This window comes from Cephus cinctus, unplaced genomic scaffold (assembly GCF_000341935.2).
Source record: "Cephus cinctus unplaced genomic scaffold, Ccin1 Ccin1_scaffold0857, whole genome shotgun sequence".
Taxonomy (NCBI): domain Eukaryota; kingdom Metazoa; phylum Arthropoda; class Insecta; order Hymenoptera; family Cephidae; genus Cephus; species Cephus cinctus.
In genome coordinates, this window is record NW_014333443.1 from 290,683 (window position 1) to 311,095 (window position 20,413).

At 34.7% G+C, this 20,413-nt stretch overlaps 5 protein-coding genes across 14 annotated transcripts in view; 3 read left to right on the top strand and 2 right to left on the bottom strand.

Moving 5' to 3' along the window:
* Nucleotides 1-11: 11 nt before the first annotated feature.
* On the top strand, nucleotides 12-4,863 carry LOC107270979. Of its 3 annotated transcripts, none has more exons than XM_015746499.2 (2): nucleotides 12-4,512; nucleotides 4,589-4,782. In XM_015746499.2, exons 1-2 carry the CDS (start codon nucleotides 3,452-3,454, stop codon nucleotides 4,638-4,640), a joined length of 1,113 nt encoding a protein of 370 aa, XP_015601985.1. In that variant the 5' UTR covers nucleotides 12-3,451; the 3' UTR covers nucleotides 4,641-4,782. The 3 variants fall into 3 exon arrangements, with proteins under 3 accessions (XP_015601985.1, XP_024943948.1, XP_024943947.1); XM_025088180.1 differs by having other exon boundaries at nucleotides 12-4,421; nucleotides 4,589-4,746; XM_025088179.1 differs by having other exon boundaries at nucleotides 12-4,863.
* Nucleotides 4,864-4,999: 136 nt separating this feature from the next.
* On the bottom strand, nucleotides 5,000-9,057 carry LOC107270978 (eukaryotic translation initiation factor 2-alpha kinase 1). Of its 6 annotated transcripts, none has more exons than XM_025088177.1 (10): nucleotides 8,847-9,057; nucleotides 8,671-8,741; nucleotides 8,478-8,572; nucleotides 8,065-8,238; nucleotides 7,839-7,995; nucleotides 6,860-7,742; nucleotides 6,614-6,790; nucleotides 6,393-6,545; nucleotides 6,009-6,146; nucleotides 5,000-5,933 (listed from the first exon to the last, which is right to left on the bottom strand). In XM_025088177.1, exons 3-10 carry the CDS (start codon nucleotides 8,557-8,559, stop codon nucleotides 5,718-5,720), a joined length of 1,980 nt encoding a protein of 659 aa, XP_024943945.1. In that variant the 5' UTR covers nucleotides 8,560-8,572; nucleotides 8,671-8,741; nucleotides 8,847-9,057; the 3' UTR covers nucleotides 5,000-5,717. The 6 variants fall into 6 exon arrangements, with proteins under 6 accessions (XP_024943945.1, XP_015601983.1, XP_024943946.1 ...); XM_015746497.2 differs by having other exon boundaries at nucleotides 6,860-7,083; nucleotides 7,210-7,742; nucleotides 8,478-8,741; XM_025088178.1 differs by lacking the exon at nucleotides 8,671-8,741.
* Nucleotides 9,058-9,226: 169 nt separating this feature from the next.
* LOC107270936 (39S ribosomal protein L15, mitochondrial) lies at nucleotides 9,227-10,865 on the top strand. The gene is made up of 5 exons (XM_015746406.2): nucleotides 9,227-9,552; nucleotides 9,778-9,932; nucleotides 10,016-10,181; nucleotides 10,258-10,417; nucleotides 10,494-10,865. The coding sequence occupies exons 1-5, from the start codon at nucleotides 9,448-9,450 to the stop codon at nucleotides 10,793-10,795; spliced, it is 888 nt and encodes a 295-aa protein (XP_015601892.1). The 5' UTR covers nucleotides 9,227-9,447; the 3' UTR covers nucleotides 10,796-10,865.
* Nucleotides 10,866-11,709: 844 nt separating this feature from the next.
* Nucleotides 11,710-14,959, bottom strand: LOC107270935 (WW domain-containing oxidoreductase). The gene is made up of 8 exons (XM_015746404.2): nucleotides 14,241-14,959; nucleotides 13,620-13,892; nucleotides 13,370-13,434; nucleotides 12,975-13,211; nucleotides 12,718-12,913; nucleotides 12,430-12,615; nucleotides 12,102-12,357; nucleotides 11,710-12,016 (listed from the first exon to the last, which is right to left on the bottom strand). Exons 2-8 carry the CDS (start codon nucleotides 13,712-13,714, stop codon nucleotides 11,807-11,809), a joined length of 1,245 nt encoding a protein of 414 aa, XP_015601890.1. The 5' UTR covers nucleotides 13,715-13,892; nucleotides 14,241-14,959; the 3' UTR covers nucleotides 11,710-11,806.
* Nucleotides 14,960-15,528: 569 nt separating this feature from the next.
* Nucleotides 15,529-20,413, top strand: part of LOC107270934 (cytoplasmic dynein 1 light intermediate chain 2) — an 11,589-nt gene continuing 6,704 nt past the window's right edge. The window contains exons 1-10 of one of the 3 annotated variants that reach the window (XM_015746400.2): nucleotides 15,529-15,674; nucleotides 15,843-15,916; nucleotides 16,743-16,859; nucleotides 16,937-17,167; nucleotides 17,240-17,450; nucleotides 17,525-17,713; nucleotides 17,790-17,904; nucleotides 17,988-18,128; nucleotides 18,941-19,106; nucleotides 19,195-19,326. In XM_015746400.2, the coding sequence (XP_015601886.1) occupies nucleotides 15,586-15,674; nucleotides 15,843-15,916; nucleotides 16,743-16,859; nucleotides 16,937-17,167; nucleotides 17,240-17,450; nucleotides 17,525-17,713; nucleotides 17,790-17,904; nucleotides 17,988-18,128; nucleotides 18,941-19,106; nucleotides 19,195-19,325 (1,464 nt within the window). In that variant the 5' untranslated portion in view covers nucleotides 15,529-15,585 and the 3' untranslated portion in view covers nucleotide 19,326. Of the gene's footprint in view, nucleotides 15,675-15,842; nucleotides 15,917-16,742; nucleotides 16,860-16,936; nucleotides 17,168-17,239; nucleotides 17,451-17,524; nucleotides 17,714-17,789; nucleotides 17,905-17,987; nucleotides 18,129-18,940; nucleotides 19,107-19,194; nucleotides 19,914-20,413 lie in introns of those variants that run through there. The other 2 variants (XM_015746401.2, XM_015746403.2) reach the window with 2 other exon arrangements.

Consider the following 20,413-nt stretch of genomic DNA (forward strand, 5'->3'; position numbering starts at 1 on the left):
GGGGGGGGGGGTCGAAACTTCCTGATTATTATTGCTTTGGCTAAGGTTAGGATTGAGTATGTTGCTTATGAGATTGCTATTATTTAAAAGTGGGGTTAGACTAAGAAGTAGGTTGATTAGCGGTTTAAGTTGCGCCAGTAAGGATATCAGCTGGTACAGCGAGTCGGCTGAAGGTGTGTTAGAGGAAGATTGCTTCCTCGTCCAACTCTTGAGATGGTGGATTTGAAGGGTGCAGGGGACTTCGCATTGTATAGTCTAAATTAGGGATTCTGCCATTTCGATTTATGAGAAGTTTATGATGATTCGGTTTGTGAGTGACGGAATTGGGGGTGATTATAGTTTAATCGGATGGATTTCTGAGGACGGCGAGCTATCACGGAATATGTAGATTTCGTTCCGTTTACGAGAGAGCTACGACTAAATTCTTTATCCCAGGTAAGTGGAAGGGGGGGGGGGTCCCTGTCCGATATCGTCCGGGGTTTGAGAATTCCCCAAGTGTGATAACTCAGAAAAATTTAGTTTGTAGGTGCGTGGGTTTTTAAGAATAGGCTTCGGATATTGATATGCCCTTTCCTGCTGCTGGAGTTCTAAGTCTTTTTGTTTAGACAAAAGCAGATATGATAAGTTTTTTTCTAGGTGCAGCATGCTTTGGAGTTAATACAAGATTTTTCAGGGGATGATTCGAGGCAGTGGTTGTCTAAAGAGTGTATGTGTCTAGTAAACCGCAAAGCAGGCACCGAGGTTTGTTGCGACAATGTTTGTTGACGTGGCCAAATTTAAAACATTAATAGCACATAATGACAAAGGTTAGACAAATTCTGAAATTTCGTGTCTCGAACTGTAAAAATAATAAGCTAGGAGAATTTAGACATCAAATGTTAATTGGATCGTGGTTGTAGGAGAGTAGGTTACAGCACCGTCCTTCACCACCTTCCTATTGAGGCGCCTTGCAGAGGTTACTATAGCACTAGCTACAGTACAACTGTTGTCGATGATTTCCTCGATGATGTCTTTTGAAATATCCCTAATGATTTCCAGTTTAGGGACGCTATTCGAGGAGATGAAGAAAGTGTAACCAAAGGTTCTGATAGATTGATTGCTAACCAAAGAGTTAGCGGTTGTTTTATCATTAAATGCGGCTAAGAGTTTCCCCCAGTATATCTTTTTGACATCTACTATTTTGTGTTTAAAGAGTTGGTTTAGTAATTTCTTTACAGAGACCTGGTGAATATACTTCTTGGAACTTTGAAGGTCCAGTTGAATCGTGACAACGTAGGGGTTTATATTGTTGTTTGAGTAGCGGTTTTCCAGCAGTGTGGTTAGAGAATCGCTAGGCTAAATTGGGATAGTGAGCGATATTAGTACTATTACAATATTGCAATTGTAGAGTCATGTCTGGCTTGTTGCTCTGAGGCGACAGGGTTATATGAGGTGCGGGATCCGTCGATTTTTGTTTATTGTTAAGATGAACTTTAGCTTGGGCTTTGTTTGTTAAGTTAAGTGAATTATTATCACGGTTTTTTTTTCGAAATCAAGGGGTCTTTCAATTACTAATTCCCCGTAAAAAGACTTCCTAGTCTGGTTACTTTGACTGCTGAACAGGGACCTGTTTCACCTCAGTGGATTTTGCATTGCCATTTGAGGTTAGTCAGTCGGAGGGTATAGACGGCACAAGAGGCACTGGTGTTACGTTCTAACTACGCTTAATTAAACGTGGAGAGACGTAATCTCCTGAGTTCTGCTCGCGCGCGCTCCCGTTTCCGCCTCCTTACGGGCTCGGTTGCTAGATTGGGCTCAGGTTATTTATATAAACACTAGATAGAGGAATCAAACCATGATCAATTTATTTAGCCAATAGTCCTCACTCTCTCAATCTTTACTTATAATATTATCTTAATCGCAGTATCTAAATATATTCTTAAGATTATATCACATTGGTTTTACAATCACACTATGAGTTCTCACCAGTTCTCACGCACTCAACTTAAGAGGGACCTACGAGCAGTGTAGCTGGCTCGTGAGATCAACCGTGGGTTACGGTATGGTTTTCCGAAGTCCGTCAAAATTTCGCGAGACTGATAACTACTTGAACTTTATACTTCTGCGAAGAAGTTCTAACGTCATTCGTTAGACTGCAAAAGGAGGATCTCCATTTTGCTTTCAGCAAGCGAAGAATTGTTGGAACCAGTTGATCGTCGACGTTGAGTAGGAAGTTAGAGTTCTCAGAAGTATAGGATAAGGAAGCTAAGCATTTAAGTTTTTGGCTGACTATGTTTTTAGGCATACAATTGAAGAATAGAGGTTATATATTAGGAAAGTCCGTCATTGCACAGGCCGAACCGAGCGGCCTAACTGAGAGGAGACACCCACCTGTGGTTGTTGTTGTTATTGATAATTTGACTTTAAAATCGCGTTCAACAATGTGAAAAACCTCTAGAACCTTTTAAATCAAAAATTGGAAAATGTTCAACATTAGTCGTTATGGTCGAGACCGCGTTGGCCAGTTTAGTGGCCGGTAACAAATTCCACGTCTGCTCGTAATCTATAGATTCTATATATGTATCTATACATAAATTTCCTGTAAAAAAATATTAAATTTCAAGGCAAAAATGCCGGTCCTCTAAAAGTTAACTGTAGGAGTTTTCAGGCTACGACAGTTCGAACTTCACCCAGGTAGTACATACATACACATGTGTAACAGGTATTTATAACTTGCCATTCCTAGGTTGCCTTTCGAAGCTTACTGAAAGGTATTCAGTGTATGTCTTTATATTGACATTTACTTTACTGTTGTCTGAAAGAAGACTTTATTAAGATTTTCCAAACAAATAATTAAATAGTTATCTGAATTTCATTATCTTATTTGGTCTGGTTGATGCATACGTTGAATATAAAGTATTAAGGGGCAAGTGTATGAAAAACAGATAAGGTTACCGGCACATTACAAGACAAGCGATGTTAAAAGTTAAGAGTTTTCACGTAGTGTCTTATGGGAAAATCTCCATGGCCTCGCTCCCATGAATAATATATGTATTTAGCAATTAGATGCATACGTAATAACCATTCTAAATACTTATTCCATGAAGATTTCGAATTTTGTAGATAACTTGAAAAGAAGCGATTCACCGAAGAAAGAAGTACTTCCTTGAATCCATTGAAAATTATAATTATAGCTATAGTTTATTTGGGATTCGTGATTGCTCGGTGTTAATTGTGTCATGAAATTATTCTACAGATTATTTGTTTAAAAATTAATTGTAACTATTGAATTTCCCTGTTCTACATTTTCAAAATGTATATGAACCAGGAATCTTTGTTTAATAAATAAGCAATGTTATGCCATAGGTTATACATATACAGGTCTCATAATTTTTATAAGCTGCCTTCTCTTGTTTGCAAATAAATTCAGGCTAACCTCGTGATACAATGATTTTCTATTTCTTATGGTACTATGGGTGACAGACAAATAGAATCCTTATATTCAGGTGCACCTGGTAAGTCCAGGGTAGTTAAAACTCATATTCGCATATCGACTACTTTCTCGGAGAGATGGAGAACAATATTTAGTTGCTGCTTTCGCGGTTTAACCAAGAGAAAAGCTTCTATACAGGATTACGATCCAGAAGAGTGCGATTATATAGTTGAGAAACTCGTTGTAAAACGCGTGCCAATAGCACTTTTCGCAACGCCCTACGATATTTACGATAGAAAGAGAATTAAAAAACGAGAAAGTGAAGATGGATTTCCTCCTGTACGGATGACGGACACTAAAAATATATATCGTGTTATACCCGACATGAAACAACCTTTGTATTACGCAATGAATGACACTCATGATAAGCCAAGCACAAGTATACATTTCGCAAAGAGCACAGATACTCTTCACGAGGATGCCATTTACAATTATGATAAAAATCTAGAAACAGAAAGGCAGAATGAATATTTAAATCGTTTTACCGCATTACATCCTGATTTAAAGGAATGTGACAGACCACCAAAAGATCCATGTCCATTGAATTTACAAAGTAGAAATAAAAGATCATTGGCTGAGGACATTTCGGAAATAGCTTCTACAAGAATTGGAAGTCCGCGAACGGACACTCGTGGGAATTACAAAATTGACACAAAAGCCGGTGCGGTTTACGTAACTGTTTCTGATACGTCCAGAGAATTATCTATGCTGTCGGTCGATGAGGAATTTCCAACAAGAGACACGCCGTTTTCCATTCGTCGGAACGCATCAAACTGTAGTAAAATCGAAAGTGTAGCTCTCCTTCCGTGCGTCTCATTCAGTCAAAAGAATTCACGAGAACACGTGAATAAATTTGATCTCGGCAATCACAGTAGCGATAGTGCAAAATCGAAATCACGCAGTGATATTTCTTCGGATGACAAATCGCAGGATTATGAAAGTCCCAAAGGTAAAGAGAATTACGTCGTAGCGCCAGTTTCCGTGCATTATGCACCTCGTCAGTTGGAGTCCTTTTCTAAATCAGTGGAATCCAGTAACAAGTATGAAAACGTTCAAGAAATTGTAGCTAAACGAAATAATACTTTAGCTACTAAAAAAATTCAAGATCTCTTAAAGTCTACAGATTTGCGGAACTCAAGCAGCGCGATGGTTGAGGAATCGACAGTGATGGATCATTCAAAAAATGATAATCTCGCTGGAACTACTTTAAGATGGAAAATTATTATTAAACATCGCCCATCCAGTGATACTTCGCAATTATCAAGTCCTCGTGATTCGGAAATGGTTGAAAGAATTAAGAAAGAGACGCTGCCACCAACAAAGAACACTGATTTTCAGAAATAAAGTGTAATTTTAGTCGTTTAAAAAAAAAAGTAATATATTTACGTATTTTAAAATTACACTAATAGAACTACATTATATATTTTTCTATTGTACATATATTTGCTAATTCATTCGTCCTGCAGAAAATGCAAATATATGCAATTAAAAAATACTTCATCTTATTTCTGACTAAAACGAAATATATTTTCATAGAAAATATTCACGGATTTGTGTAGCAGAAAGCCGCCGTTTTCTATATTTGCATATATATTATTGCGATATTCAGTCATTTTGGCAGTTAAGATTTTTACATCTTCTGAAGATTCGTAAAATACTTTATTAAGACGACTCCGGATCTTTTATTTGCTATGCACTATGAGAATAGAATATTAATGAAAATCGTAAATCACAAGATTTTTGTACAGACTCGTTCCCAAAGAGAAGAATGGTACACATTCGGCAAGGTTAACAATCATTTTACATCACAGTTACAATAGTCAACCCAAAACGAAAAGAGTAATGCGATCTGAAATTTGTTGCATTATTCATATTGATAACACAAATTTTAGGTTGGACTACTCTTTGAGTTTTGAGTTAATTATTGCGAAAGATGTGTCAGAATGATTGTAACCCCTTGCAGAATGTGAGTTGAATTTCGCTTTTGAAAAGAATTTCTGTCAAAAACCTGTTATTTACGATTTTCATTTATATTTTACTCGCATGGCAATAAGAGTTCCAGAGTCCTATTAAGAATAATTTAAGAAAATCGACTATCACTTTGATTCTACATATAAACTATTATAAAAAAAATTCCCTCAATCTTTAAACTTCGGAAAATAAGAATATCGAAAAAATATTAACGAATTCCTAGCATACAAAATATCTTGCTCTATATCGATTATAAGAAAGCTTGTAATTATTTCTACGTATCTTCTTTGGAAATCTTGAGCTTAACTATCTCAGCTTTCAATATGGCAACTTCGTTTTGCAATTGTTCTATCAAATTGTCCTTCTTTTCATTTTCGTCTCTCAATCTAACTATTGTTACCTCTTTATCTTCTGTTAATTCTTGTAAGAGTTGTTTTGTGTTGGGCCGTTTATTTGGATCTTTTTGTACTAACTGTTGTACTAACCGAGCCTAAGATATAAAATAAATCAAATTAAAATAATATAAGAATAATATCAGAAATTATTAAAGTTATCAATTTCTTACCCATTTTGGATAATTCGTTGTCAAACTAGTTGGTATTTGTCCTGCTTTTAAAGCCTGAATTATATGATCAAGTTCCATGAAAGTTTTTGTGAAAACTAAAAGTTCAAGTAGGACTATTCCCAAACTGTAAATATCACTCTAGAATAAACATAAGTATAATGTAAATATGGTTTTGGTAGAAAAAAATTGTGAAGTGAAACAGTTCCTAATTTTAAGAAATAAAATGTATGAAGTAGCTTTTCGAGATAATATACCGGGTTATTCACGATAAATGCACCATTTGAAGTTAGTTTGTATGAATATGAATTATTGAAATAATATGAATTATTTCTATCGTAGAACCACTTTGAGATGGTACGTTTGTGTGAATATATATGTGTATACCTTAGGATCGCACTTGCCACGTAATTGCTCTGGTGCAGCATACATTTTCGTGCCGCACACTGAATGTCTTTCTCTTTGCAAAGGACAAGCCAATCCAAAGTCGCCTAGTTGAATTTGCAGATGACCTGATGTTAAAATAAAAATGTTGCTAGGCTAAAATGAAAGTAGGCAAATTAATAAATGTACAAATGAACATATTTACTACCCACACAAAAATTGACCTTGATATCATGGTGAACAATGCCCAAGGAATGAATGTAGTTCAACCCATAAAGTATTTGTGTTACAATGGCAGTGACAACCGATTCTGGTGTGGGTTCATTCCTTTCATGGAGCCACTGTTGAAGAGTTTTCTCACAAAGCGTCATTTGAATGTATAGCGTGGTGTATTCCCAATTCTATACCAAATAAAAAAGAATTAATAACAATTCAAGGATTATTTGTAAACAATAATTTGCATGATTAACCTTTGAGGAATTGTATTGGCATATTCTACGGTCACTAACAGATTCTTCAAAAGATTCTGACTCACTACTGTTCTCATACGTGTTCATTTTATCAGCATTGTTCATGATGGACCAGTCACCAGCATTTTGAGTTTCATTCCCCTCTGTATCATTTCTAAACGATACTACGTCAGAATACGATTCTCTTGATATTGTGGAATTATTCGTTTCGATAATGCGCTCTCCTATAATAGTAGTTGTGGTATTCAATTGACGAAATCGTTCATTTATAATATCATGGCTAACGATGTAGCCACCAGAATTACCACTTTTTTTCGACGTTTTGTTACTATTAACGTCACAGTACATACCGGTGTAATATGTCCTTTCATTAGTAGAATACGATTTGGTAATGTTCTTAGACTTGGCAATATTATCATCTAAGCATTCACTTTTTTTTACACTTTGATAACTTGATTCTTCAAGAACTCTAACTGTACCGTTTTTTTTTCGACCTCGATTGCGACTGTGATTTCGGTTACTACTATGACTCCGGCTATAAGATGATATAGAATTCGAAATATTTTTCGAGTTTCGATGACTCATTTTGTCTTGTGTTGTCGACAATAACGTTGTTACGAATGGCGGCGGTAAAGTCGGTTCAATCCAAGCACCTTTGTACGACACAATGTTCGCATGATTCAATTTGGCAATCATTTTCACTTCAGCTAGATGTTGCATGATGGTTTTCAATCTGTCTGAACGTACAATGATTTTCTTCACAGCGTATTCGATCTCATCTAGCCGATGAAGCGCTTTGAAGACATGACCAAATCCTCCAGCAGCTATAAAACCGATTTCTTTAAATTCTCTACGATAACGTGACCATTCTGCCATAAGACAGCTGCAAACATTTAAAAACAGCTTTTTAAATCCTAGATGACTTCCAGTAGGTTTTTTGATAATGATAAATATATTATTTTTATTTGATTTTTAATACCTAGGAACTTGTAAAGCACTTTCACTACCAGTTGAAGCTCTGGCAACTGTGACTAGATGATACAATGCTCTTTGGTATTGCCCTCTAATAATTTCCAATTCTCTCATATTATAAGAGCCATCAATGAGTTTCATCTCATGAAGTCTATCACATATTGCTGAAAAAAAGTTTCTTAAAACAATAATTCTGCTTAGTAAACATACATTAAAATCAGTTTTCTAGGTACCATAATACAGTTTGTTTCTGCGCACTGCATCTCCTTCAAACATTGTGCAAAGTTGTTGTATAAGAGATTCAATAAGAATACTAGTAGATGGAGAAGCTCTGCCAACAATTTGTCCAGTAGCAGATTTAGCCTCTGCATTATCATCTATTCGTCTTGTTGTCCAAGTATCATTACCTCAAATAAAAATAAAATGCCCTTAAAACAGACTGCCTTATCATATACACATTGTATTTATACATTATATATCTATTTATTAATTTCAGTTACCAAGAATAATTTTGAGCGATACAATATGTGAATATATAGTAAATTAATAATTATATTAGAGTAAAAGTACAGTAATAAAATAAATCTGTAAGGACTTGTAAGTGTTAAAATCAGCAGTATCAATTTGAGGTTATTATAACAAATACCTGTGTCAAACGTTGTTACTGTTGACAAACTAGACCACAAATTAGGAAGTGGTCCATTTTGCTGCTGTGCACTATTATCCATTTTGCGTCTTTTCCTATTTTAAAATTTTAATTCACACTTTGGTTTATCATTTCTTGATGTAGATGAAAAATGACCGCAAATATCCTTTTATTCGTTTAAACTGGTGCAAACCTTTATTGGATGAAGGTTTTAACACGTTTATCATTGACATACAGAATACTTCAGAAGGGTTCTAGAATATTCTGGACCAGTGGATCACAGAATTTTTTGTTAATATAAAGTATAACACAAAGATTCACTATGCACAATGCAGTAAAAACTGCTCATTATTAAATTATACTACTCACCCGGGAGTATGTCATTCTAAAGTGCTAGTATTTTTGAATTTCAGCCGATTCAAAAATATTAGGCCCGAAGAGATCATGCAAGAGATTTATTCTTACATGCGTTCTCTACAGTATGAAGGACCCCAAGTTGTGAGAGGCATGAGGACTCACGTTAAACAAGCTGCAAGTTGAAACTTGCAATTTGCTTCCTCCAAATCGTAAGTAGTGTACGAAGTCCCTATATGAGGAAGCCAAGAATTTTAATTTTGCAATTTGCTGCCTTTTAATCGTCGGCAGTAGATGAAGATTCATCTATGAGGAAGCCAAAGATTAAAAAAAAATTAAAATGCTTCCTCATATAGGACCTTCGTACAGTACCTACGATTTGAAGGAAGCAAACTGCAAGTTTGAACTTGCAGCTTTTTTTAAGTTTCGCGGGCTGAATAGTGTTTCACAATCGATTTCATAGCTTTCATGATTTGGAATCAACTTCTCTTCAGTTATGGCAATTTTTGTATATTACTGACAACCAGGTGTTCTTTATTAATACAAATTTTACTTTTAATGAGCAACCAGCAAGTGTTATTACAGAAGAAATAAGTTGAATATTCTATTGTGAACCATGGCAACAGGCAAATATGGCAGAGAATTGGCTTTGTCAATGTTAAGAACATTGCCCAGGGTAACACTGGGAAATATTCGAAATAATCCAGGTTCTAGAAAAAATGTGCGTGTTAACAATGATTATTTTATTACAAAATAATAATTTCGCATTTTTCTTAACCGCTCGATTTTACGGGATTATGGTTTCTTTTTTTGTTTTAATAGAATCTGGAAAGTATTATTTACAGTTTAAAAATGATGAATTGATGCTATATGTATAACAGCGATGTTAGCTATGATGGATTACTTTAAATTAATGAATATGTATTTACATGTTTGTATTATATAGCCAAAAAGAGGCAGAGGACAGCATGGAGGTGATAAGCATGGGGCTGGAAATAAAGGTTCTGGACAACGTCAAAATTATATGAGACTGGGTTATGAAACAGGAAATACTCCTTTCTATTTAAGATTTGGATATGAACCTTACTATAAGGGCCATCAGTGAGTATATAGTATATTTTTTAAAATGCAATATTATATAATATTTAGTAAAAATGATGTAATAATGGATTGAATATTTCCAGTTTACGACGTCAATATCCACCATTATCCTTAAAAACCTTACAGATGTTAATCGACACGAATAGACTTGATATATCAAAACCAATAGATCTTACTGCTTTACAAAATACAGGAGTTTTTTCCATTAAATTAGATTGGAAACATTCAGGTTTCCAATTAACTGATGAGGTAATTTCTAAATAATTACTATAACTTTAGATTTATAACATGATTAGTTTTCATTTTATCATGTCCATTTTTCAAGGGAGCCAATCATTTTAAAGCAAAGATCAATATTGAGGTGCAATGGACCAGTGAACCAGTAATTGCAGCCATTGAAAAGAATGGTGGAGTAATTACAACCGCCTATTACGATACAAATAGTCTTTTCTCTGTTGTAGATCCAGAAACAACTTTCAGACGAGGTAAAATCATAATGAAATTATATATATCTATAGGTATATAAAATTTTATTTCTAAAATATTTTTTTTATTGGATAGGGGAACCAATTCCGAAAAGACTGTTGCCCCCAGCTGATTGTTTAGAATATTATTCAAGTGCTGCAACTCGAGGTTATTTGGCAGATCCTGAAAAAATTTCTTACGAACGCCTAGTTCTGGCCCAAAAATATGGTTATCAACTCCCAAAAATTGAGGATGATCCTGATTATGAAATCCTTACAATGCGAAAAGATCCTCGACAAATATTTTATGGCCTCGAACCAGGTTGGGTGGTGAGCTTAAAAGACAAGGCTATCTTAAAGCCAAAGGACGAATACCTCAAAGAATATTATGCTAGTTAAATTGTTTAAAGTGTGTAAAATAGTTTATACGAAATATACGTCATAAATGATAGTCATTTTTTACATATAATTTTGTTGTGTATACATAAATTTATAAAAACCTATCTCTTGTGTTCTCAAACCACACATATTCAATTCACATACTTTGCAATAGCTCCTTTATATCAGTTATTGTTACATTAAATATGAAAATATATTAAATTTTGCCATAAAATGAAGATGAACACATTTTGTTTCTATTTCGAAATGGATCATTTTTTTCAATATTTTCAAAGAAAAATAAAACTTGCGCGTGTGAACACTGATAAAGAAGTGTACACACATTTGTTTGCATACACTGACGTGTACGAATAAAATATTGTATAATCTATAATATAAGAATAATCTTAACTTTTTCCGTTTTACTAAAGAACTATGTGAATGCATTAAGGCTGCTATACAGGTATTCTATCAGTGACACATACGCGGAGCAGAGCTATCAGAAGCAAGGCAACCTTTAATACAACCATTTTTTCCTGCATTTTTCATGAAGTCATCGAATTATTAATTTAATAACCTTACTTATATGATACGGAGACAGGTTATCTGCATTTGAGTGTATCAAATATACTATGTCGAAGAAAAATGTACGAAAATTAATGAGGCGTGATAGTTGCCGCCATAAGGATTTCACAGATCAGGTTCTTTATAGACTTTGTTCTTAAGGACTAGATTTTTCAGAATTTTAAATCTAAATGACAAGGTTTCCTTGTTGTACGAGCAAGGTGGCTAAACCAATAATGTATCATATTAGTTGGAAACAAAACAAACAAAATGGCTTTCTCACCTCATCATTCCTCGCTTCTGAAATCATTGGATCGTGGAATGTGTCCATACATAGGACCTCGCCGAACAGCAGTATTAATAGATACGACTAAACGAGTAATATCTATTTTGGTAATGCAAAGAAAAGTTTTGATAACAAAAACAACTCTCAGTTCATGAAGTTGTTGGTGAATTGTACTAGATCGATTATTTTAACGCCAGATCGTACCAAAGCTTGTCTCTTTTGACAATGCTAATTATCATTTCTTGACTGATATTCCATAATCTGATAGCTAATGCTGGATCTAAAGCTGCATTAGAAGGGTCGCAGCGATAACAATTGTTAAAATATATACCAGTTGCACCTTCCAGTTCCGGTGCAGTTGCACAAAAAACCGTGGTACTAGCTGCCTGTTGCTGTAAGTTAGGAATGTAAAGTTGCAGTAAATAAATTTGGTTCAGTAAAAGTAAGTTTCCATTCGAATATAAATTTATATCTTACTAGAGACTTGGTAAAAGGTCTGACAATCGCAAAAAGTAACCGGAAGGTCCAGGAATATCTGGATAGATCCGACGACACCATGTTTCCTGGATGACAACTAAAGACACTCACTGATGGCCATCGTCTGGCTAATTCTTGTGCGAATAACATATTGCATAATTTTGAGTCATTATATGCACCCATAGACCAATATTTGTATGCTGGTGGAGATAACGTCAATGGATGGATGTCTTCTGCAGATTGTATTGAAGAAAACCTGATAATTAGATTGATACTTGATTGTTGATTATTTTTTAACTTGTAAAAGATTTATGAATTACTGACGTACCTATGAGACTCACTAGATACTATGACCACTCTAGGACTTGCACAAGTTCGTAATGCATGTTCAAGCAATAGTGTTAGGTAAAAATGCGACAAATGGTTCACTTGAAATATTGTTTCATAACCATCCTCTGTGAGCATATATGGTACAGCAAATAATCCAGCATTTAGTATAAGAATGTGTAGTGTCCTAGATAAATAAATTATTAATGAAATTTGAAATATGAAGTGAGCTTAGTTACTCTACATGCAACTAATTGTAGGTCTCCATACAGACTGCCATGTTGAATACCTATGCCTTTGTTTGAATTTTTCAGCAGCATCTCGCACGCTACGCAAAGAAGCTAGATTTAGGTGTAAAACTTCACAGAGTGCATTTTCCTTTTCTTGCTGTATCTTCTTGACAGCTTCCTGTGCTTTCTGTACATCGCGACAAGCCAAGATAACATTGCATCCATGGAGAGCCAGTGATCTTGCTGTTTCAAAGCCTGGAATAATTTAAAACTTTTCATACAAATATTATTAGAAATAAATATAACATATTCTTACCTATTCCAGTATTTGCTCCAGTAATAAGAGCTAATTTACCACGTAAGTCTCTACCAAGTAATACAGATAAGGCTGTACTGCTAGCATCAAAGCGTTGTCTTACAGGTTGTGAAATCTCTCTGTATTCGGTGGCAAAAGCCAACCTGGGATCGGTATAAGTGGTTGTGCGATTCATATGGTCAACAAATAAAACCTTGCCATCCTCAGAAACACATCTTTCCCAGCCAGCAGGTAGTTCTGCATATAAATAATATTATAGTTAAATATACCAATATAAAGAAACAGTAAATCGGCATTGTAAGAACGGTACATCTTTGATAGAAGTTCTATTATTTATCATTTATATTACATATTAAATAAATTTCATTTAAATTACTAGTCAAAATTATAAATACCTCCCTCCACTATCTTCTTACGACCAGTACGGGGATGTGTCCACTGCGTACCCTTGGTGTAGTGACTAGTAAATAGTAAAATATAACATTAATACATAGTTAATCATTTTAGTAATGATTGGGTAAACGGAATTATGTATGTTGTATTGTAGGGAGACTGGGGAACTCTAGTAACGTTATCTTCAAACTTTTACGAAAACATAAAACAGGGTTTCATTAGCAGACGATTTCACACTCTTATTCAACTTACTTCACATAATAAACATTTCCATCTAAAGTAGCACGTTCTTCCCAACCAGGTGGCATTTCATCCTCACTGTCAGATTCATTTAAAACACCCACCATTTCCTTATTTCTTTGTATTACATTCAATTATATCTCGATTCGATACAAAAGCGAAGTTGAGACCACAGCCTGTTGAGACAATTCTCTCTTTACTGTTAAATGGCGGCTATTATAAAATGGGATCTGTACAATGTATTGAAACTTTTACGAAGCTTTATAGAACTCCATTTTATCATATCTGTAGAATATGCAGATTAAATTCAATATTTCTTTAAATCGGCAATATCATTCATTCAAGTATCAATTATACTCAAGCGGCTTTTATATTAGTAATTAATAGGTCTAATCATGCAAACGTTTTTACACGTGTTCAGAGCACTATAGGTTAGGCATGTCGATCTGAGATCGATTAATCGAAAAATCGATTCTCTGGGGAAAGATAATCGATTTTTCAAATCGATCTGAAACAGTCGACTATTCTAACGTTTGACGGTTATTCGTTTATATAAATTTATAAAAACAAATTTAACTAGGGAATTTTTTTCAAATAGCCATCGTCATATTTTCAATCAACTTTTATACATACATATAAATTGATGTAGAAACGTTTGTCGGTGATTGATGGTCTATTACTTAAAAGAAAAACTTTATATTTTCTTTGTGATTGGAAATAAAACAAATTTGGCTAGGAAATTTCTTTCAACTAGTCCCTCAATGGTCAGGCTGATTACTCATGGGGCGTACTTTGTGTACGCGTAACATACGCAGCCAATCGCGAACCCGCAATTCCGTTCTATTATCTATCGGAAAACTAATAACGATCCGTGATTTGCTAGCGTAACGAAAGGAAGGAAAGAAGATAGTTTCAGCAACAACACGAATGCTGAGCTACATAAAAGTACTTAGATTTGGTTTTGGAGGTAGAGGCCGCTGTATAAAAGTAGGTTAATGCGCTATGTGACAGAGCGTTTATAAAAAATACGTTTATCATTTTGAATTTAATTGGAGTGTACCAATTTTGACCTACTTTGATACACCGACCTCTACCTTCAGAGCCAAATGTACTATTGACTTTGATCAGATTGTTTCATCTGTACTGTTTTCAATGACTATGTTTGGGGGTTTGAGCTCTTCATGACAATGAAGTGGATCCGTATCTTTATTGACACATAGCATTTGCTTGAATTGTCCTGAACAAGGTAGCTGCAAAAGGCGGATGCTTCCTCGGTTCTGCTCGGCGATGGTCCGGCCATGTTGACAACGCGTATAGGTTTCACACGAGACAAAACTGTAATGGAGGATTCTTGGGAAACCGGATCTTATATCATGTCGAGTAATAGTTCGAAAATGTGCCACGAGGCTCCATGAGGAATCAGTCTGACCATCGAGGGACTAGTTGAAAGAAATTCCCTAGCCAAATTTGTTTTATTTCCAATCACAAAGAAAATATAAAGTTTTTCTTGTAAATAATAGACCATCAATCACCGACAAACGTTTCTACATCGATTTATATAAAAGTTAATTGAAAATATGACGATGGAGGGGTTATTTGAAAAAAATTCCCTAGTCAAATTTGTTTTTATAATTTTATATAAACAAATAACCGTCAAATGTTTATAATAGTCCATCATTCACTGACAAACTACTAACAAACGATAGCGAAAAAAATTAGTTCGATCGATCGTAATGAGGGGTTAACTATATGGAGGTGTAAAAAGATGTTTATTAAGGGTATATCCCGTAAATGAACTACAGTTGTGGTTATTAAATTTCAGCCAATGACATCGATTGATTTTTGTCAGCGGTCGCGTGCATGAAATAGTACCTTTAGATTAGAAATAATAATACAGTGAACATAGCTACAAACCGCACCCGCAAATGTAATCGATATTACGAGAATCGATATCGCTTTTTAGTCTGTCAAATGGGTAATGGCAGCGACGGCAGTTGAGATGATGTCGCAGGTCAATGGGTTTCAGTCGAAAAAGAAGGATGAGACCGAGAATAAAGACAATTTATGGTATGTTAATTATAATTTAGAAAGTTAAATTAATTTGGATATATAATAATAATAGCTGTCGCTTCTTACACCGACGTAACCTACATATTTTACAGTTTGAAGCATAACGTGAGCTCCATATTCTGAGTATAGTCAATTCTCTAGTGTCTACCTTTTTCTCTATTACAGGTCTTCTATTTTGGCTGAGGTACAAAATAGCGGGAACAACAAATTACCATCGAATAAAAATGTCCTTGTTTTAGGTAAGACACTTTGTCTTCTTTTATAATGTTACTTGTTTTGCACATCAAGCATTTATTTGGTATGTGTCACTAGTAGTATGACATCATATCTAGAGTACATTAACCTGATGCATCTCTGATCATAGTTATCGTTTGATTTTGACATGTTTAATGTAAGTTGTTTGTAATATTTTTAATTGTAATATATGTGAGAACATTTATAATATTTGTATACAAAGAATGTATTTTAACTGAAGAATTTACAAAGCATATTTCCGTGAAATCAATGACTTGATAGCAGCTCTAATATAATTATTTCTTAAATTTATATGTACAAAAATTAAATAATCACAATTTCATGATTTTAGATATCAAATCACAATTTATCTTGTTATTGTGTATACATTTGAATATAATTATATTTCTTGATATATGGGATTTATTTCTGATTTTTCCTAAGAAATTGTAAACAGCAATTATGTATTTACTTATATTATTTAAAATTTTTCATGTTTGATGTTTGAAGTTTGTTCTTTTGTTTGTATTTTGCATAATTATAGTTGTCATCCAACATCACACTACTAGCTTGGCAAATCTGTAATCCATTTAAGACTAGGGGTTTTATTTTTCAAAAAACAGGTTTGATATCAAATAATGACTGTACTTTGTCATAAAGGTTTTAAATAATTCATATGATATACACAATTTGATTAGCACTTACAATTTATATTGTTCTTTGTGAGTTATTTCTTAGTTGTTCAATCTTTTTTCATAAACGTTTTATATTAAATTAATAGCATAAATAATCTGATGTACAGACACTAATTATATGCCTTTGTTTGAACAGGTGACAATGAAAGTGGTAAAACGACACTCATCGCTAAATTACAGGGTGTTGAAGATCCTAAAAAGGGATCTGGCCTTGAATTTGCATATATAGATGTGCGCGATGATTACAGAGATGGTAGTGTAACATAAACACAAATTCATTACGTTTATACGGCACAATACAATTTTTCAATGCAATCTTTCACTGGTTAGATCACACAAGATTATCTGTATGGGTTCTGGATGGAGATCCGGGTCATGCGAATTTATTAAAATACGCTTTGAATGCTGAGCGGTTTCCACACACGCTCGTCATGCTAGTAGCAGCTATGACGACACCCTGGGCTATACTTGAGCAGCTTCAAGCATGGGCTGCACTTTTGGGTGATCACATTGACAAGTTAGCTCTAGACAATGATACTAGGCAGCAATGTAGACAGCTCAGTAAGTTTTTTACAAATATCATGAATTAGTTTTGTCTGGCATTTGTTCTTGAATAATTTTCATGTTACACAGATGTAAAGAAGTGGCAGGAATACACAGAACCGGGGGACGAGCTAGATCCAGGAAGTCCACTGCGACGCACCAGTCGTAATCTTGACGATGAAGCTACAGAGTGTTTACCCTTACCAGAGGGAGTTCTAACCACAAACTTAGGCCTTGATGTCGTTGTTGTAATAACAAAAACAGATTACATGTCAACCTTGGAAAAAGAACACGATTACAAGTAGGAGACACATTATGTATTAATTTTATCATTAAATTAATTAAATGATATTCACAATTTTACATTATCTACAGGGACGAACACTTTGATTTCATGCAACAATGGATTAGGCGATTTTGTCTTCAGTATGGTGCTGGACTATTTTATACATCAGCAAAGGAGGACAAGAACTGTGATCTGCTATACAAATACCTTACACATAGAATCTACTCATTACCATTTAGAACACCTGCATTAGTTGTGGAGAAGGATGCGGTACTGATGTAAGTATTACAATTAAATTTAAAGAATTCTGGTTTCTGATAAATCAATTAATTAAAAATTAATACCATTATTTAGTCCTGCTGGTTGGGATAACATGAAGAAAATCAGCATTCTCCATGAAAATTTGCAATCAATGAAACCTGATGATTATTATCGCGACGTTATCGCCCAACCGGCAACGAATCGCAAGGTAATTTTACAATTACAAAGATGATTGTAAATAATTTGTGCTTCAGACTTATCATCGGAGGAATGTATAATGCTTTTAATTAGTGTGTAGCCAGAGAGGTCGAAGTTCGTGCCGAAGAGGAGCAGGTTTTCTTAGCTAGACAACAAGTGGCATTGTCTGGTCAGAAGGATCCAACGCGTTCTCCAACAACTCGGAATCAGGCAAGCCCTGGCCCTGTTATACAGGTCGTACCATTTACAATTAGAGCATGCTATGCAGATGCTGCATACCTGTCACTAATGGCAATATGATGTGTAACATCAAAGAGGCTAGCAACTAATTTTTTTTTTCTATGTGTTTTATAATAGTATTTATTCTATTACTGATTTCCATGTCTATTTGCGCTTTTATTATGTAACTCGTTATTGTTATACTTTACATTCTCACATTCGGTGTATTTCACCCAAAAAAACCTATGATAATGTCTAAATTTACATTCACGTAATATCCATGGAACCTAACCTGCTTTTATATATACATTATTTTCTTGAGAAGTACAAGTTGAATTTCCTTATCAAATTTAATTGAGAAACGAAAACTTTCTCCTGAACTATGTCATTCACATCACTGTAAACTGTGATTAATATAGCAAATGCATTTGATTCATTGATTATATCATGCAACTTTTGGGCCAATTAATCCATAAAATACATATATTATTTAGCAGACGGAGTCTACTGATTGTAATTATTGTCAGTGACGTCATGGAAAATTGATAATTATATACATACTATAAACATTAAAAGTGAAATGAATGTCTGTCTGTTTTGAAATTCAACTTGCAAAGAGGCATCTGTTAGCGCAAATTGTTTTTTTTCGTTGCAATAGAAAGAACTATTAATTTCATGAATTGTGATTATCGAAATGTATAGATAGTTTCTCAGGTAAAAAGCATGCTCTAATCCCTGTGGTATGAGCTGTTGCAATCAACAAGAAATGTTATAAAAAACAAACTGTAAATTCCATAGTGCACTTTTGTAAAGGTATTAATCTTTAGGTGGCCTCACCGAATAAAAAATTGGATCCCAAGGGCACTGGAGCTACGCCCTCCGGTGAAGGGGTTTTAGCGAATTTTTTCAATTCCCTTTTACACAAGAAAACAGGAACATCGCCAGGAGCACCTGGCTCACCAGGTAGCGTGGGTGGAAGTCCCATGAAGATAGGTAAATATCTTTGGTCAATGTAATAGTAATGAGAAAATAAAATATTTTACTAACTCGGAGAGTGCCAATTCGTTATCATTCTTCGCAGATTCGATGATCGCAGATGGTGGACCGGTGGACAAGGCAGCTATGCGTAATGACGCCGCAGCTGAACTGGATCGTATAACGCGAACCAAAAAGATACAATCGCCGGGCTTGAACTCGTCGTCGGAATGCTAAGGTAGCACAAATGTGTATACTTTGCGACCCATTCGGTACGTTATACGGGTTCAGGAACGCGTGGTATTAGACCTTGATTCTATTGTCATACAGGTACGCGGACTGAATGATTATCAATTACATCTGCGCTCCGCGTGTCTAATTATACAATACGTGTAACACAACGCAAAAAAAAGACAAGAAATGCATTATGATTTACATGAATGTTCTTCCCGGTATCGCGACCTGCAAAAAAACAAACAAGATGTCTACAGTGGATTATATTTAAAATGTCTAAACTATAACAATGATTGCAATTATTTATTTTTTTGTGCGATTACGCAGAGATTGGGTGTCTCGAGAAATGCGCGAATTTCATGCGTCGACTTCGATTACCTCGTTTGACTTCTTTCAACATACTAGTGCTACCGGTTTTGCTAAAGCGAGTTTGAAACTTCATAGAATGCGCGACGTGCTCAATGAATTTGTCTAATTTCAAAGAGCTATGTATTTCGTGCATTACAGTAGCTTCGAACGGTACGTCAAGGTTGATTATTAACGATAAAAATACATGGAATATGTGTATATAAATATATATATATATACATATACATATCTAAAAGAAAGATATGTAATATTGTGGGAGCAATTTTTTCATAAAGAGCGTGCAATAATCATACAGTGGAAATTAACGGCTGATTTTTTTTTCTTTGGTTTGTGTTTATAATGAAAATCTATTAATTTCAATGTTTAATTTAGTTGATTAACATAGTACATGGACGTACTGTGTAAATCCGTTTAACAATCGCATACTAACGAGCCAGTGAGAATTTTCGTGAATGGGCCGCAAAGGTATAATTAATAACAACTTTTAACCGTATTTCTTTCTCTCGAATAATAGCAAAAAAATGGGTATATTTGTCACGCGAGAGAGAAAGATGTACGTCCATCAATTAATACGCCTCAGCTACGTGCGACAGCCTTAATCATTGTGTTTTAATTACGAAATGCATAATTAGTAATGGAAGTAATCGATTATAGCGAACGAGAGAATTATTAAATTATAATGTAATGATAGTGTGAAGAGTACGAGATCAGAAGGGGGGGGG

What these genes read in the sequence shown, in the direction of transcription:
- LOC107270936 (XM_015746406.2), top strand. Translation starts at nt 9,448, where the DNA reads ATGGCAACAGGCAAATATGGCAGAGAATTGGCTTTGTCAATGTTAAGA. An exon ending in ATCCAGGTTCTAGAAAAAAT is followed by an intron (nt 9,553 to 9,777) that starts GTGCGTGTTAAC and finishes TGTATTATATAG; the next exon opens with CCAAAAAGAGGCAGAGGACA. An exon ending in AGAAACAACTTTCAGACGAG is followed by an intron (nt 10,418 to 10,493) that starts GTAAAATCATAA and finishes TTTATTGGATAG; the next exon opens with GGGAACCAATTCCGAAAAGA.
- LOC107270978 (XM_025088178.1), bottom strand. Translation starts at nt 8,559, where the DNA reads ATGGATAATAGTGCACAGCAGCAAAATGGACCACTTCCTAATTTGTGG. An exon ending in AGTGCTTTACAAGTTCCTAG is followed by an intron (nt 7,743 to 7,838) that starts GTATTAAAAATC and finishes AAATGTTTGCAG; the next exon opens with CTGTCTTATGGCAGAATGGT. An exon ending in GTGGCAAGTGCGATCCTAAG is followed by an intron (nt 6,147 to 6,392) that starts GTATACACATAT and finishes TGTTTATTCTAG; the next exon opens with AGTGATATTTACAGTTTGGG.
- LOC107270979 (XM_025088179.1), top strand. Translation starts at nt 3,452, where the DNA reads ATGGGTGACAGACAAATAGAATCCTTATATTCAGGTGCACCTGGTAAG.
- LOC107270935 (XM_015746404.2), bottom strand. Translation starts at nt 13,714, where the DNA reads ATGGTGGGTGTTTTAAATGAATCTGACAGTGAGGATGAAATGCCACCT. An exon ending in TAAGAAGATAGTGGAGGGAG is followed by an intron (nt 13,212 to 13,369) that starts GTATTTATAATT and finishes ATTTATATGCAG; the next exon opens with AACTACCTGCTGGCTGGGAA. An exon ending in AAATTCAAACAAAGGCATAG is followed by an intron (nt 12,616 to 12,717) that starts GTATTCAACATG and finishes TTATTTATCTAG; the next exon opens with GACACTACACATTCTTATAC.